Source organism: Manacus vitellinus, unplaced genomic scaffold (genome assembly GCF_001715985.3).
Source record: "Manacus vitellinus isolate BGI_N305 unplaced genomic scaffold, ASM171598v3 scaffold_41_pilon, whole genome shotgun sequence".
NCBI lineage: Eukaryota > Metazoa > Chordata > Aves > Passeriformes > Pipridae > Manacus > Manacus vitellinus.
Window position 1 is genome coordinate 538,117 of NW_021940545.1, and position 17,010 is coordinate 555,126.

Below are 17,010 nucleotides of genomic sequence, written 5' to 3' on the forward strand. Positions count from 1 at the left end.
AGCAAGATTTTTTCAAGGTTATCAAGGAGAAAAGGTCAGACCTGCTCCTAGGCTCCCATATCCAGGATTGCATTTGATCCCCAGAACTCTCCCTGCTTTCTTCCTAAAAATCCTCCTGGCCTGGGCCTGGTTGTCAGTGGCTGCATGACTGGTCACAGCTTATTCATAGCCTTAATTAGCAGGTGTGTGAGTGCCTGTACAGCCACATTTTTAGATCTCTGGGCTCTTGCAAGCTGTTGGGGAAAAAAAAAAGGCATTATTTTAGGAAAAATAGCACTGTAAACTAGTGACATTCAGTTTGACGTGTGAGGATAAATTAAGGATGAGAATTCATTAAAGAAAACTCCTTCATCACATTCCTATGTTCAAGGAGAAACAGCTGAGTTTCAGTTGATCTTGGCTTCTTCATTGACCTGGAGCAGTAAATTTTCCCCCCTTTTAGTGTTTAAATAGTTTGTCAGTGAATGATCCCATTCATAAAGTGCTGGCGATGACAGTTCTGCAAAGCTAAATGGCACTTAACTGTGCACTCAATAAATCTGCAACAAAAATAAACACAGAGGGCAAGAGGGAAAAAAAGATTAACAATGGCAGGGAGCTAAAAAGGAAAATTAAAAAAAAATCGCTGGCAGGTATGAAAGGACATTGTCATTAAAAGTGTTTGGAGTGTATTGAGCAGCATTGCTCCCATTTCCCACCCCTGTTTGCCTGACCTTTGAATTCTCAGAAGAAGAAGGGCTGGGCTGATGTCTGGGAACTCTGGTTTTGGTCAGACAAATGTGCTGTGGGCACTGCAGAGCCATCTGTCCCTGTCTCTGGGCAGGTTCCTCATCCGCTGGCACCCCCTGAATTAGCCAAAGGACTCGTGGAAAGCAAAATTTGCATTTATGAAATGGTAACCCTGATTCCATATAGGAAAAATGAAGGCAAATCCTCAAATTGATGAAAGCAACAACCAGACTGAGGAGGGAAATTAGAACAGAAAATCTGGAACTACTACAATCCAGTAAGAAACAAATCTCATGTCACAAACGAGATCCTTATCACAGAACCACAAACCCTAAGAGCAAAAGTTTTAATAAACCAACCCAACACTGAAAAAATGCCACCTGTATTTAAGAACTGGGAAGAAAATTTGACATAACAGACTTGAATAGCCTCAGAAAATAAAGCAACCCCAAACATAGAGGATATACGGGGAAATGGGATAATGTGGGAAGATGTTTGCTGTGGAAAATCTCTCTCTTCAATAGGATGATGGATTTTCTGGACAAAGCAAGGGCCATCCACCAGCAATTTGTGTAGACTCTCTAATTCTGTAAAGGGAATTAATAACTTCACTGACAAAAGCAGGGGGTTGTGTGAGAGGGTCCAGAGATCTCAGGAAAACATGTTCAGAGAGAGACAAGTGGGCTCAAGGAAGTTTATTAACAGAGTTGGTCAGGATCCTGACTGAGACTAATTTTATATAAGTATTTAATTAAAACCACGGGCAGTAAAAGCAGTGTTGAGCCATCAAAGTTTGCTGATGACAAAAAGCTGAGTCAGATTGCCATTCCCCAAAGGAATTGTACCATCTGCAGGAAAACAGGAGATGGAGGACGGGAGCACAGGAACAAGGGAGGACATGGAAGGAGCAGACCATGAGGGTGGTAATCACTGAATGATTAAATGAGGTCTCTGGCTACCAAAATCAGGTGGCCCACCTTCAAAACACCAGCAATTTGAACTCCAAAATGAGCCAGATAAAGATATCTGGGGTGGAGGCTACACTGCTGTGAGACCTTTGCTGCAGCAACGTGTGTAATTTTCATCACCTGTGTTCAAGAAAGATAAATCCAGCCTGGAACGGAAGCAGCAGGAGGATATGGGAGTGATCCTGGGAAGGAGTTTATCTCATGGGACAAGCCTCCAGGAGCCTGGCAGGATAAAGGCTGCTCTGAGATCTGATCCCCAGCTTTAAATACCCAGGGAGAGAAGCAGCAGAGAGGGAGAACTGCTTGTGCTAGTGGACAATGCCAGGGAAAAAATAAAATGCAGTGAAATGGAACATAGAGAAGCGTAGATAGAAAATGTAATGAAGGGCTACCACAAGAACTGGGCTCTGCAACAGCTTTCTAAGAGGAGTAGAAACCTGAAAAAGCCCTCAATTTGTTTTTAAAGAGACTGAAATATTTGTGAAAGAGAAAGGATGAACAAACACATGGAATTGCAACAACCTGGCCGTATTATCCCAACAGACCCTGCTAATCCTGACTTTTATCTCCTGCCATGGTACAGGATCCCAGCTTGAAACCCCCCCCGCCCAGCACTAACACACAGAACCTTGTTGCACAGGGAAAAGGGGAATATTTGTGTTATATTTCACAAGTATCCTTTTCCCAGTCTGATGATGTTGTAACTACTCTGAGTTTAATCAAAGTGAGCAGTAAGAAAGAACGAGCAGGAAATAAAACTGATAAAAATAGGATCCCCTGAAGAGGACACACAGCTCTGAGGAGCACTTGGAACATCAGTGGTTTGGTAACACTCCCCTGTTTACCTGCTCCAGGTTTATTGCCCACAACTAGAATTCAGTTTCTTTGCTAACAGCAGGTCTTGAAAAAGAGAGAAAATCTAGAAAGTTTTGTTTTTCTGGAAGGAAAAAAGCATCCTGCCTTTGATGGACGTGCAGTAAGTCCTGACTTAGGGGAACCACAGCTGGGGGAGACACGTGTGACACCCTCCAAAGGGCTCTGCACCTCCAGAGAGCTGCTTGGAAGTCAGGATTTGTCCTGGGTGTCTCAGAGTCTCAAAGTCAAAGTGAGACAAGGGCTCATCTTGGCCCTTGTCCCACACAAACTGCCCGCGCGCTGAGGAAATCAGGGAAAGCTCCCTCTCTGCTGCCTCGGGCTCCCCACAGATCTGCCTGAGCAGATGGGCTGTGTCCAAAAGGTCAACGTGCTTGGTCTAATCCAGCCCAGGGCTGGGAGCCAGGGAGCAGAGCATTCCCTGGGCAGGGGTTCAGGGAGAGTGTTCCACAGCTTTCCAACAGCACCGTGAAGGGGAGGAGCAAGTTCATGGTCTGCTGCTCATCCCTGGTGGTGACATGGCAGGAGCAGAGGGGCAGGTCCTGGGGAAGGGGAACAATGAACCTCAGACTGAGCAGGGAAATGACTGGCTGATGCTTCAGGAATGACTTATTCCCTCTCTCCTCGAACTTGGAACAAATGCCAAGCCATGCTCTGCTCTCTGACATCTTCATCTCACTGCACCATGGGTGACTTTTCACTGCATGAATGGATCTAATTATTACCTCAGGGGTAAATATTCACTGAGGCACACGGAGAATAAGGGAGGTAACTCCCAGTCTGGGCTTCTAATCCCATTATCAGACACCTCCTCAGCATCATTATCCTAAATACTACAAAATGAAACACAGGGGGAAAATACCACTGTCTTTCCAGTAATGAGAAGCATGGACAGGAGAGGAAATAATTTCTCTGAGTCATGTTCCCCACCCAAATAATAGAAATATCTCTGTGTGGAGGAGCAGATGACGTTATGCATTAGCTGCTGTTAATTTTCACCATGAAACAGCTCCTGGGTGCAAATCCCAACATGGAAAGGGAGGTGGCCCAGATCTTTGCTCTCTTTGAGGTTTGCAGAGAGTTGATGCTCTGCATCCCTTGTTTGCAAGGGATCAGGCCTCTCAGACTGAAGCTGTGCTCCTCCAGTCCTCCCACACCAATCCAGGGATGGGCACAGGCACAGGAAAAAGGGTGAGATTGTTCTGGATACAGAAATTGTCCTGGTATGGAGCTTGTGGCTTGGGAGCAGCCTCAGGCGTCAGCTGTTCTGACCCCATCAGTGGGGGCGGATCACAGTGCCGGGAATCCCAGGAGGTGCAATTCCCCAGACCATGGGAACAACTCTGACCAGGAAGGGGCAGAGACAGGAAGGTTTGGAAAAGAGCTGGAATTGTGGGCAATCCAAACTTCCAGTAAGGAAAGGGAAACTTCCCTCCTGGCAGGACCATGGACCCAGAACACCAAGTGCACTAAAGGTCAGGGATGGAGGATGGAGGAGAAGTTTCTCCTCACTGAGCTGGTGCCACCAGCTCCAAACAGATTCACTGTGAGCAAGAACCCCCAGCCTGTGACCTGCTTGTGTATTTATCACTTATAATCCACCACTTCCAAATTTTTTGCTCCTCATTTAACTACTTAATGTTTAGGAGAATCTGTGTTCTGCAGAGGCACCAGGAAAGCTCCATAGAGAACTGTGTGTTCTGGCTTTACAGATAATCTTCCCCTCTAAATGTTGACTTGCTAAAAAGTTCTTGAAAGCCTCAAAAATCTGCAGGGTTTGTACCCAACAGCCTCAAGGACAAAGCCCTGCTGTTTTCATGACAGTTGACACTGCTTTTTTTTCCCATTACTTTCCTAAGAGTAAATAAGTAAGAGCAGGACTATAATATCAGAATTACGAGGTGACACTGCTGGAGCAACTGCCCAAGCTGTGACAGGAAAGGATGCTGCTGAAAGCTTTCCCCACTGGGTTCCTTCTTGCATAAATACCAGGACCTGACTGACTTCAGGCAGCTCTCAGACCTGCTCCAACTTAATTCCCATTCTGCAACAGCCTCTCTGACATCTCACGGGACTGCAGGGTCTCTTCTTCATAGGTCAAACCTGCCTGAGCTCATTGGGGTCTGTAAGAATCAGCATGAGAATTGGGTTTTGCATCTCTGATATAACTAATAAAGATTTTGCTTCAGTTTAAGTAAGAGCTGGGCTCTGGGTGTTGTGAGAATGGTGAAGTGTCCAGGAACTCAACCTTTACCACCTGACAAGGCTTGTTTGGGAAGGACATTAATGGTCCTCGTGTGGGAATTGCAAAAGGCCTGAAATATTTCACTGTTGTTTTATCTACAAGGGTTTGGTTCCTTTGGTTTATGCAAATAGCAGAAGCATTTGCCCAAGGGGTAACCAGCACTTCTTCCCCTTTTGTTAGTGCTCCAGCACATTCAGCCGCCTCCTTCCCCAGGAAACTTTGGGTTCTGAAATTCCTCCTTGATAAATTTGTTTCTCACTGAGCTCTGGAGGGAAAGCCCCTCCTCCCAGCTGCCTGCAGGAAGGTTATCCAGGAGCAGATGATTTCAGGAAACTCTCTTAGTGAGTAACACTTTCTATTACTCTCAGTTGTTTGACAAAACAGGAGCTCGCGTGTTTCCAGCAGTGAGCTGACCTGTCAGAGCAGCCGGGGGGGTTCCCTGTCCATTGGCAGCCGAGCAGCCCCTCTCCCTTTGGAGCAGCCCCTCTGCCTTTGGAGCAGCCCCTCTCCCTTTGGAGCAGCCCCTCTCCCTTTGGAGCAGCCCCTCTCCCTTTGGAGCAGCCCCTCTCCCCTTGGAGCCGCCTCTTTCTCTGTTTGGAGCCACCTCCCCCTTTGGGAGAGATCCCAGCAGTGAGAGGTTCCCTTCCCAGCAGTGTCTGTAATCATTCCATTGCATTGGGACAGTACATTACAGGAGGTTCACAATATGAGAAGGGTCTGGAATTGGGGGGCAAAGCCTAGAAACTGGGTAACTGGTTTAAAAAAAACCCCAACAACCAAAATAATTCTCTTTCTTCTGGGGGAAAATATATTTAAATTTTAGCCTGCATTGAAAATCACCCTCATGAACTCAAACTGCAAGACTTCAAGGTCTAAAGCTTGTTTCCAGTTATAGATTCCTAGACACAAGACAAGTGATAGGTTGAGTGGGGCTTTTCTGTTTTGGTGGGGGTTTTTTATTGTATTTTAACCAAATAGCTCTAATTTAGGAGATTTAAATGGCAACTTCAGTGTAAAAACAAAAAGCTACTGTGCTCCAAAGATTGATGTCCCCAGACCACCTCTTCTTCAGTTTACAATAAAACCTGATAAATCCTCCTTGGCAGTACCAGACCCTGGGAAGAAAGAGGAGCTGGGTTCTCATGGGGTATCCATGCCCAACATGTAAGATTCTGTAGGATCTAGGTTTCACCAAATCTCTCCCTTTGTCAAGTCACAAATTTGGGCTCAAATCCAGTATTGTAGCCTAAGTCTAATCCAACTGTTCTTTACCCAGCTATGCTTTAACTTCTATTATATAAAAATAAACTTATGAAAAAACCTGTCAGTCATCATCATTGCACATGTAGCTAAACCCTAGAAAAATCTCACTTTACAGAAATAGAGTTTTATCTGTCCAAAAAAATAGTTGACTTTTCACCACAATTATTTTCCCCCTAATTTTTATATTTATGTAGTTTCATCATGTAGTTTGATGCAGTTAAACTTTTCCCTTTTGCCTTTTCTTTCACCTCTTCCTTGGCTCCTCTTTTTTCACTCATTCCTTTCTTACTCTCCTTTTCCATTTTGCTGCTGAAGAAAGATGATGGAAAGAGGGGGGAACGCTAAACCCACCCAAACACCAAATTTCATTGTACTGGCCTGAAGCTAAATGAATCCAGATTTTTTTTTTCCTTGTTCATCCTTGCTGGGACCTGGGGGAACCAGCCTGTGGGATGAGCTCAGAGCTTTGCAGAGTTATCTCAGCAGTGGGTACAATCAGAGGTGGGTCCCAGCCAGAACTCCGGATATGAGCACTTTCCATCCCTGCAGGGGAGTCTGGATTTCGACACCGGGGCTTGTTCCTCGCTGTCAGGACTGGAACTGGAAGCCAAACACCCCTGAACTTCAGGAGGTTCAGCCCCCAAGGGCTCATGTCTCTGGTCAGGCTCCTGGGATGAGCAACCAACACTCCTGGGACAGCAGCTCCTGGGAGGCACAACACTCACCAGCCTTTTAGAGAAATAAAAGCACCTTCAGGACCCACTAAAGGCCCTTGGACAGCCCTTGGCTGTCACTCTGGGGGTGCAGGTGAAGCCTCTTTGTGCACATTCCCTCAGTCTCCAGCCCAGGGAGCAGCAGTTTGGCCTCACATCTGAATTAAGGCCAAGAGGCAGAGCCAGCACAGGGACAGCACAGAGACCTGTGCTGTTCTTTCTGGGTCTCAGGAGCTGGGAACAAACTCAACTCACAGCCACAAGAGCTGGGCAGCACCATAGCCCTTGTTAGGGGCTAAACTCCAAAGCTAAACTTCCTCCAGCCCAGCTCAGCTCAGCCCAAGGCAAATGGAAGAGTTGCTCAATTCTTGGCATTCCACCAAAAATCAGCCCAAAGGAGGAAAAATCTTAAAACAAAAGAAAAAGCAACACTTGCCTCCCAGCAATGGGTGGGATCAGTATGTTCAGTTCCACCAGAATTTGTAGATGTTTTACTCCAACATGGAGCAGACAAGAAGGATGAAAAGATTTAGGCAAGAAATTCAGTGGTTCCCCCCTTTCTCCCCTGCTGTTTCCTCTCCATCCAAACACACGTTCGGATCGTGCTTTCCATGGACACTCCGGAGATTATCAGGAGAGTCAGTGAAAGTCATTCAGTGTGAGCAGAGCAGAGGGTGTTCTGAGGGCTCATTTTGCACTTAAACAATCACATTGAAAAATCAGATACTGAGATTGCTACTCTGACAAAGGAGGAACAAAAACATCTTCAGTGTCTTATGGACTCATTAAAAACTAGCCCAGGCAGTTGGAGTATTGCATTTTCACCCAGATTGACTCATAAGTGATTAGAATGGGATTAACAAGGAAAAAAAATAATTAAAACATCACTGGAACTGTTCCCACTACAAAATGGGGCTGAGTCAGAAGCAATTATTTTCATCTGCGAAGTGGGAAATGTCATTTTGTAAAACTCACTTTACCCTTGGCTGGAAAATGGCCAACTTTGCTTTGCTTGGGGTTTAGACACATATCCTTAAAATTTTTGGAAATTTTTTATTTTCATTCTTATCCATTTCATTGGACAGCGCAGAAACCCCACACACCACTTCCTAGTTCTGGGCAAGAAAGTGATTTCCCCCCCTGTTTCTTCTTACCTAAATCTATCAAAATTGTTCAGGAATTTAGACAAATCCATTGGGCACAAAAAGCAAAAAAACTACCAAACTCACACTCATTATTATTGTATGGAATATGCTTGGGTTGAATGAAAGGCTAAACACTGAAATTCCCAAAATGCTGTGTTTAAAACACACCTCTGAAATTTATCTTGAAAAATTAATAAAATCTCAGAATGGTTTGGGCTGGAAGGGACCTTACAACTCATCCCATTCCAGCCCCTGCCATGGGAAGGAACACCTTCCATAGACCAGGTTGCTCCAAGCCTTGTCTAGCCTGGCCTTGAGAACAGATTCACTATATTTCACTTTGAACCCAGACAAGTTAAAATATCTTTGATGCCTTCCCTGACAGTCAGCTTTTTGTTTCTAGAATGTTCTCCATGTAAAATTTGATTTAATCAATTATTCAGGCTTATAAGTCAATGGAGTAGAGATTCTTGCACAGGGTTTTTTTGTAATCTGATGGTGAAACTCATTATTAGACAAATTATTTCCAGTAAATTGCTCTCTTCACCCTCCCCGAGTACTGTGGCATTTCAGACTTGTGCAAACATTTTATTTTGAGATAAGAGTGCTGATGCCACTATCCAAGAACAATAGAGGATGATTATGGATCTGAGAGACCATCTAATCTAATTCCTGTATAAACAGGCTATAGGCCTTTTTTAAATTAAATGCCATTTCAAGGCCAATAGATACGGTTGAACTAAAGCACAGTTCTGGAAAGAAAAGTGGAAAAAAGACATGCACGGATAAAAATGTGCAAACAACACACTCGAGGCAAGTGCCAAAATCCTGCCCCACCACCTTTGCCTCTCACTGTGCCTGTCATGAGCCTGTCAGGGCTCCGTGGAAAGAAAAAATGTCCAAAGACAACCAAATTTTGATGCATTTTAATGGCAGAGGAAAGACTTTGCAGCTCCCAGCTGTTTTCAACACAACTGGCAAGAGGGAAATGTTTTATCTCATTTCCATCTCACATAGGAAAAAGGAGCATAAGAACCATCAAATACCTGAGGGTTTCCAAGATCTTTGTAAATGAGCTTTGCTGTGGTAAGTCTGGATTAGGTTTAGGTGCAAACCTGTAAATGCACTTCAAGCAGTAGTTGCCTTTTCCCAAGTGGATTATTGTGTGTTAAACACACGGTGAGTGGAGCATGTCCCACCCTGGCTTGGTTGAAGGTAGCTGGAGTTTCACCACCTGAGCATTACTGGATTCAGGTAATCCCATCCCAGAGCTGATGCAGAGCTGTAATTAGACACTTCCAAACACCTCTGAGCAAGAAACTGGGGAGAAAAGAAACCCTTTCTCCCCTCTCAGCTCTCCTTGGATAAGGCACTGGAGATCTCTGGGTGTAATCCTTGCCACCATCCCAAAAAAGGGATATTCAGAAATCATCTTCACATTGTCACAAAGAGACATTATTTGGGTGTCCAAAACTGGAGCAGGGGAAGTGACAGAAAATAGTGCCCTGGGTCTGACACATTCACCCAGTGACAAGTGGCATTTACACCCTCACCTTAGCAAGGTACTACAAGTAGTTTACACAGAGCTTTCTGTGCAGGAAAGTCTGATGACTCCCCTTTCTCCAGGTTTTGTTAGAATAGAAAAAACAAGCCCAAAAAAGTCCCTGTCTAACACTCTGAAGTGAGAATCTCTGAAAGAGAAACAACCACCACAGCGGTTTGATTTATATATTTAATTTTTAATTAAAAAATAAAGGTTATCTTAATACATCTCTTGCAGCCTTTGGGCAAAATGCACCCTTACCAAGACTTTATGAAACATGATGCACATCTATTCTTGGCACACATCTTAAACAAACACCAACTTTCTGCAGCAACTTCTGAAATCCATTATCCTGCCCAAACCCTGAAAACATTGAAAAGTTCATTTAAAAAAAAAACCTACAAAAATTAGTAGTGGGCCCAAAGCAAAAATCCCAGATCCAAGCATCCCAAAGCTTTTGGAGCAGACTGAAATCCAAATCCTCATCTCATTCCAAGTTTAATCCTGGATCCCTGCAAATTCACAGACACGGCACCCAAACAACCCAGAGAGATGCAATTGGAATCCTGACCCGGGAGAGGATCTCCCTTTGGAAGCTTTGAGCTCACCCTGGGCCAAAGCAAACCTGGTGGTCTGAGCCCCTTCCCAGAGTTGTTTGAAGATGGGCTTATCCCTGATGAAATCAGGGTTGGTTACAAGAGGAAATGGTGCTATTGGAGCTCCCATTCCTTGTCTGCCGCTGGTCCGAGACCAGGTCAAGCTCTTTGTTCTTTTGCACAACTCCAGGGCAAGGGTAAAGCCAAGAGAACACCCTGAGCCCTCCAGCCCAGCCACACCACACACCTCTGCCTCCCACCTTCCCCTGGACCTCTCCAGGAGCTGTCTTGGGGTTCCAGATGTGCTTTCCCTGGAATCATGTTCAGGCCCCCATCCCAAAGCTCCCTCACCAGAGGAACAGGTTGGCACCACTCCCACGGGATGTCTTTGTTCCACCTGGCCCACGATGGCTGATTCCCAAAGGCACAAAGTGACCAATCTTTACACTTATGCACAAGGTCTACATATATATATATATTTATATATATATGTACACACACACCATTACATACATATTTAAATATATATATACATATATATATTTGGGTTTGGTTTTTCTCTTTTATCTCTTTTTTGCTTTCCTTTTTCCCTCCTTTCTTTCCCTTTTAACTTAGTGGTGTAGTCTCCTCTGAGGAGGGCTCTGGTATATGTTCTGGAGATTTCTCTGTCTCCAACGCGGCTTCTTCTGGCTTCTCCTCTGTCAGTTTAGGCTCCTCAGGGGCTTGAGATCCCTCTGGCTCCTGACTCTGGGCCTGGCTGTTCATTTTCTCCTCTGCTTCAATCTCCTCCGAGGTGGGAATGGAGTTTTTCTTGGGGCGGCCTTTGGGCTTCGTTGGAGCTTCCTGGCCCCCCTTCAGCACCTGGAGCAAAGAGATGAACCATCAGGATCAACTTGAACTCCATCCTGTTCCTGTGTCTAATTCCCTCTCCCTTCACACCATCACTGCAGCAGCAAGACTTCCAGCCAAAGATCTGTATCCAAGCTAATCCCAAATTGGTTTGAAGTGGCAGTAACTGTCACATACATTCCAAGGAACAGTCTAGAACTGCATGTCCTCTCCCAGATCAAAATTCACGAACACCTCCACTGGAGAATGTCACAGCATTGTGGTTCCCAACCAGGACTTATTGCATGGGTCTCCTTTCTAAAAAGGTCTTAACTGGGAAAGGGCCACAAAGCTGAGGATAAGTGAAAGAGGAGAAAAGAAGAGATGAAAGGCAGGAATTAGCGATATCAGCTCTCCAAACTGCACTGTTTTCTGCAGAGCAACACAACCTTTTTGTCTGTGCACAGAACCAATCCCAAAGCACTGAGATCACAGGAGTGCCAAAAATGCAGAGGGAGATATTTTGGTTCTTCCCTCTGTTCTACTCTCATTTCTTTCACCCCTTTGCTTTGCATCCTTCCCCCTGCCTGTGTCCCCCCTTGCCCACCACACATGCTGCAGTATGAACACGTTAAAAAAAGAGACCATCTCTAGGAAAAACGATCAAGAATAAAACCAAACTTGGTATAAATAGACTCAAATTACTGACAGGATGCTCAGCTTTCAAATCTGTTCTTTTGCAACTAGTTTTTAAGGACCGTGGGGACATGACAAGGAACCACTCACCATTTTCTTCCACTTCATCCTACGGTTCTGGTACCACGTCTTCACCTGGAGCTGAGTCAGCCCCAAGGACTGGGCTAAGTCGAGCCTGGGAGACAAAACAGACACTGAAATGAGTTTACAGAGGACAAGAAGAGCTCAGATGCCAGGTACAGTCAATCCAACACTGTAAGAGCATTCAACAGTGTCCTCTGATCTGTTGTTTTGAGAACAGTCCCACAAAAGCAGTAAATACCGTGAATTTAGGATGTAAAGACAGAGGCTGCTATGGAAGAAACAGGAATATTTAGGTGTTTTCAGACTCTCTGTTCCCTTTTCTCCTCCTAGAAGTCACAGGGTTTGCCTGCCCTCTTGGAAACACAGACCTGCTGCACTCCAACCGCTGACACTCTGTGTTTGCCCATGACTTGGGGACATCACATCCCTGAAAAACAGGCCTCTGCTCTTTGAAGCAAACACGTAGGAACAGACACCAGCATCAGTCTGCCTTTGAAAGTGCTACTCTTTGTATTACATTTCTTCTTCACTACCTACATAAATCATAATCCTTTCCCATTTCTAATGGAACAGGAGTACATCTTAATCTATTCATTTCATCAGCACTCTGCCATTGTAGGCAATTTGGGCTTATAAGGGAATTCATTATTTGTGTGTTTTGCTTCAGGATCTGAGTGGCAGACAACCTGTAAGCCTCATTCATCCTCCACAAATCTCTAACCCAGGCAAGTTCATGTGAAGCCATTCATTATTTCTATATTAAACCCCAGGATATGAGGCAAATGCAGCTCAGGGTAACTCCTGATCCTTCCCCACAGGTGACAGCACACGAATGTGGCAGTTTTGTAATGGAAGTGCACAAGGGATGGGGTTGGAAATCCTCAGCAATGCCAGGAAAGTGCCCCACGGAGTCACATGAGTCCTGCAGGTGGGACAGCTCCAACTCAGAGTCACATTCCAAAGTGTTCTGGATTCTGTGACTTCTTGGCAAATATCTTCTTGCCTTTGGATGGGGGAGCACATTTGTCAAGGTTGAGTTTTTCATAATAAAACTCTTATTTCAGTTGGGCTCCTGGGACAACGAGACTTGTATTTTCAAGCACCCACATCCCCCATACCACCTCCCTGGGTTCCAACTCACTCTCATGGATTTCTGCTTCTCCCCCGCTTTGGAATCACTCTGGACCTGCAGGTTTGTTATGCCACCACATAATGTCTGTACCCCATTGATTTAAGATGTCATTGCTGATATTTAAGAGCAAAATCTGGCAGTTGTTGCCCTGTCACACCACACTCCCTCACTACCAATAAACCAGGTACTCCAGGTGCCCTCCCAGGGGTACAATCTTCTGTCCAGGCCAAAAGCTGCAGGAGTGAACATGGATCACAATTCACTGCTTTGCCATCACGTTTCCAGCCAGGAGCTGACAGAGAGAAACACAGCTTGGCCAACTCTTGGTGACTTAGTTCACATGTCCTGTAACTCTTTGACTACCTGCAAGCAGGGTGCCACCTCTTGCCACACACCTCTATCACCAGCACTGCCTGGAAACCCAAGGAAACAAACACAGGGGATGTGGTACGTGGACAGGAATTGCTCATCAGCCCCAAACGTGTACAAAGCCAAGGAACAGTCACATGATAATGTTAATTAACAGCCTGAAGGGCTTCAGCAAGTGTCAACCATCTTGTGAAATGAAGCTGTGAGGAGTCAGTGCATTAGGAACTCTGCTGTGAGACAGGGTGGCCATGGCCAGGAAATCTGGTCTTGCTGTGACCCTTGGCTTTGGTGACAGGCAGCAGAGAATGCCATCTTCAGTTTAAATTTAAATCCAGGGCTGGGGTACCTTTCAAACCCTCTCTAGGTTTACAAACTTCATAGGAATTGGATGGGTCTTTTTCCTGTACCTCCTCTAGGTTTACAAACTTTGTAGAAATTGGATGGGTCTTTTTCCCTATAATTTAAATTTGAAGAGTAGAATTGAAAGCCTTTAAAAAAGCTAAAGCCTCTCTTAGTTTGGTTTGCCCATGTGGTACCAAGTAGTCCCTAAGAATTCACCTTTTCCTTCAAATGACAAAGAACTTGCCTGTGCCTTTGCAGGCAGAAGTCAACTCCAGACAACCCTGGCTCTGTTTTCCAAGCTGATGGACAGGACACACTACCTTCCCACTGAATTGCTACCCAAGCTGCTGGCTGGAGCCAGATCGGCAGCCAGCTGGAGAGCCAACCCCTCAGGTGCCATGGACACTCACCATCCCCCACCAGAGCTCAGGGCAAGACAGGCTCCATCTTTTTTCAAGTGTGCAGCAGGAGTGGGAAAGACAGAGAGCTCTTGCTCTGTACCTCTGAGCCTGGAGATCTGCTCCAAGCACATACATCACAGCTGGCATTTCCACTGATGTGCTCTATTCCTGTCACCTTTGATCCCAGGAGAAGTTAGCCTTGAATTTGAATCTGGCCACCCAGCAGCCAGTCTCTAACATGCAGCTGCCGTGGGTCTGAGCTGGTCCAGGAGGCTCCTGACTGCAGAGGGCTGAATTCCTGCCGAGTCCATCCCCATGAGGACATTGTGAGTGTTCAGCCCTGCCCACCCAGGGCTGGCAGTGAGGAGTGGTTTGATCTGGATCTCAAGTCACAGCAGAGCTGCAAATTAAACTGAGTGCTGTCCACCTTTGAATGATTTAGGGAAATCTGCATCATGAAAGGTAAGACAGGGAGGAATGAGGTTGTTATACTTCAATCTTCATCAAAAACTCACCAGCTCCAAAGTTTTGTTTTCCTTTGGTACCATCCCCCTGTGCTCTGAAGTGCCAGAGCTGCAGGAGTGTTTGGCCAACACTCTGAGCACAGGGTGGGATTGTTGGGGTGTCTGGGCAGGGCCAGGAGTTGGACTGATTATCCTTGAGGGTCCCTTCCAACACAGCCCATTTTGTGATTTTATGGTCTGCCCACGGCCTTGGCCAATGCAGAGACCTCTCTGTGGAGCCAGAAGGCAGCACATCCACAGGGAGTGTTCAGTGTGGGGACAGCTGAGCAGGGCTGGAGCAGCCCTTCTGTTCATCCCTGATCCTGCTGTGAGCCACTGACCTACCTGTCAGGGGTAGAGAGATACTTCTGCTTCTGGAATTTCTTCTCCAGGCCCACGAGCTGGATCTCGGTGAAGATGGTCCTACTGCGGCGCGGTTTCTTGATCCTGGGCGTGGGCTGCTCTGCCTCCGACTCGCTGCTGCCCTGGGCCTCGCTGGCCACGGGCTCCGAGCCCCCAGGGCCCAGGCAGGGCTGGGCTGGCAGCACCCGGGAGCTGGTGGCAGCGGGGAGCAGGGGGGGGACCACGGAGGGCTGCCTGGTGATGACGGAGATGAGGGGATACGCCCGCAGAGAGGGGGAACCTGGCAGGGAGGGAAGCAGAGGGGGAGAAAGGTCACTTCAGTGGCAATGTGTTCAAGTGGTGGGAGCACTTGGGGACAGGAGGGAGACAGGAATAGCTGTCCTGGCTCTGTCATTCACTTGTTAAATCACAGGATCACAGAACATGCTGAGTTGGAAGAGTCCCACCACGGTCATGGAGTCCAACCCTCAGCCCTGCACGGGACCATCTCCAAATGACCACAAGCAGCTCAGTTCCCCTCTCTGGCCTGTTCCTTCCCACATGGATGAATTCCTATGTCATCTGCTCTAGGTCACTCTGCTTTGGCAAGGGGGTTGGACTGGATGATCTCCAGAGGTCCCTTCCAACCTCCCCTACTCTGTGATTCTCCCAAGCTGCACAGCTTTCCCTGGGCGGGGGTGTCTTGCCGGGTCAACCCAGGGAAGGAAGGATTGCCTTTCCACTGACTAGTTTTTCTCTTTGTAGGGGCTGTTATAACACACCCCAATGAAGTCACGTCTAATTACCACAAGAGATGAAACTTCAAGCAAATGTTGAAATCTGTCCCCATTCAGTTCCCAACTTTGCTTCCCTGTGGACACCAGGACAGGGTTCACTTGAGACAGTCACCTCATCTCCCCTTCCAGCCAAGAGACAACACAGTTCAATTCACAGCTCATTCCCTGCATCACATGAATCACACTTGCAGCCTCCGTTGTCCACACTGACCATATAGGAAGATGAGGATGAATAGGTCCCAAAAATTCTTCACTGACTCTCGACTCCACAACTTACACCAACTAGTTGATACCATCCCCATAAACGAACCAGTTCTGCTCCAATCCTTTCAGGTCGGGGCCATTCTGGGATGACAAATCCAGATCCCAAGCTCTAGAGGAAGTTCTGATTCATATCAGGCCTTCTGATTTACAGCTGTAGCCTATTCCTGCTCAGCCTTAGCCCCAGGAAATCAAATGTTCCTTTAAAATCTGGGCAGGGAAATAAGGCCACATACGGGAAACAAACACTCACTGTCAGATCCACAGCTTTGCAACCAACCCGCAGAGTCTTGGGCAAGGCACTTTCTTGCACTCATTTGCCAAATGGAAATGATCCTCCTCACCTACTTCACTGGTGGTAAAACATGGATTAAAGTTTAATGTACATAAAGTATTTGGAGATCTTTAGATAAATGGTGCTGTGGAAAGGAACGTGTTACACCAGCAGGCCTGATTGGGAAACCCTCACCATGAATCACCACTAATGAAAATGATCTACAGACCTCATGAGTCTGCTGCAGTGAGTAGCTCCTCATTGTGGAAGAGAAGAGTTCCCAGCCTGGCCTGCTGGTGACCTGTATTCCTTACTCTCCTCCCTGAGTAAAGGGTTGTAATCCCAGAAACCAGGTCCCAGGAAAGCTGTGGTGCTCAGAGGACATCAAAGAATCCCACAGAGTGTTGGTCATTGCTTCTGTCCACAACCATGGCAAGTTGTGCAAAATCCAGGCACTTACAAAGCAAGTTCGGGAAACTATTGCCAAAGCACCGTGAATCCCAACAGACTGGGATGTGAGCACGACTGTGACTACAGACTGGGGTTTAGACAGACTGCAACTTCAATCATCCTTTCTCCTCCACATCTCTGCAATGCCAAAACTCAAAATATTTCCATTGAATTGAAAGTCTTCCACTTAAACCACCAAGGAAGTACTTGAGAGATGAGATCAGAATTGCCCAGCCAACATTTAGCTTGTGTAAAGCTTTACCTACCTTTTCTTTCTGTGGATTTGTGCTGATCTACTGAGGGACCTGGCAGAAACTCTGCCTTGATTTACAAACTCTGTGCCTGTTCAAAGACCATAAATAAGGACAGAGCATGCTGTCCTTTGTTTTACACTACTAATCCTGTGCTCTCTGATACTTCTGCACCCTCTGACACCAGCCAGTTACACAAAGGTAA

The 17,010-nt window shown here is 46.2% G+C and overlaps 1 protein-coding gene across 1 annotated transcript; it reads right to left on the reverse strand.

Moving 5' to 3' along the window:
- Window positions 1-10,621: 10,621 nt before the first annotated feature.
- On the reverse strand, window positions 10,622-15,865 carry BARX2 (BARX homeobox 2). The gene is made up of 4 exons (XM_018078542.2): window positions 15,781-15,865; window positions 14,776-15,073; window positions 11,690-11,774; window positions 10,622-10,936 (listed from the first exon to the last, which is right to left on the reverse strand). Exons 1-4 carry the CDS (start codon window positions 15,863-15,865, stop codon window positions 10,682-10,684), a joined length of 723 nt encoding a protein of 240 aa, XP_017934031.1. The 3' UTR covers window positions 10,622-10,681.
- Window positions 15,866-17,010: the final 1,145 nt, after the last annotated feature.

Excerpts from the sequence above, each read along its gene's own strand:
- BARX2 (XM_018078542.2), bottom strand. The coding sequence starts at position 15,865 with ATGGTATCAACTAGTTGGTGTAAGTTGTGGAGTCGAGAGTCAGTGAAG. Across the intron at positions 15,074-15,780 it reads CATCCTCATCTTCCTATATG|GTTCCCCCTCTCTGCGGGCG; the intron begins GTCAGTGTGGAC and ends CCTCCCTGCCAG. Across the intron at positions 11,775-14,775 it reads TATCTCTCTACCCCTGACAG|GCTCGACTTAGCCCAGTCCT; the intron begins GTAGGTCAGTGG and ends TTTGTCTCCCAG.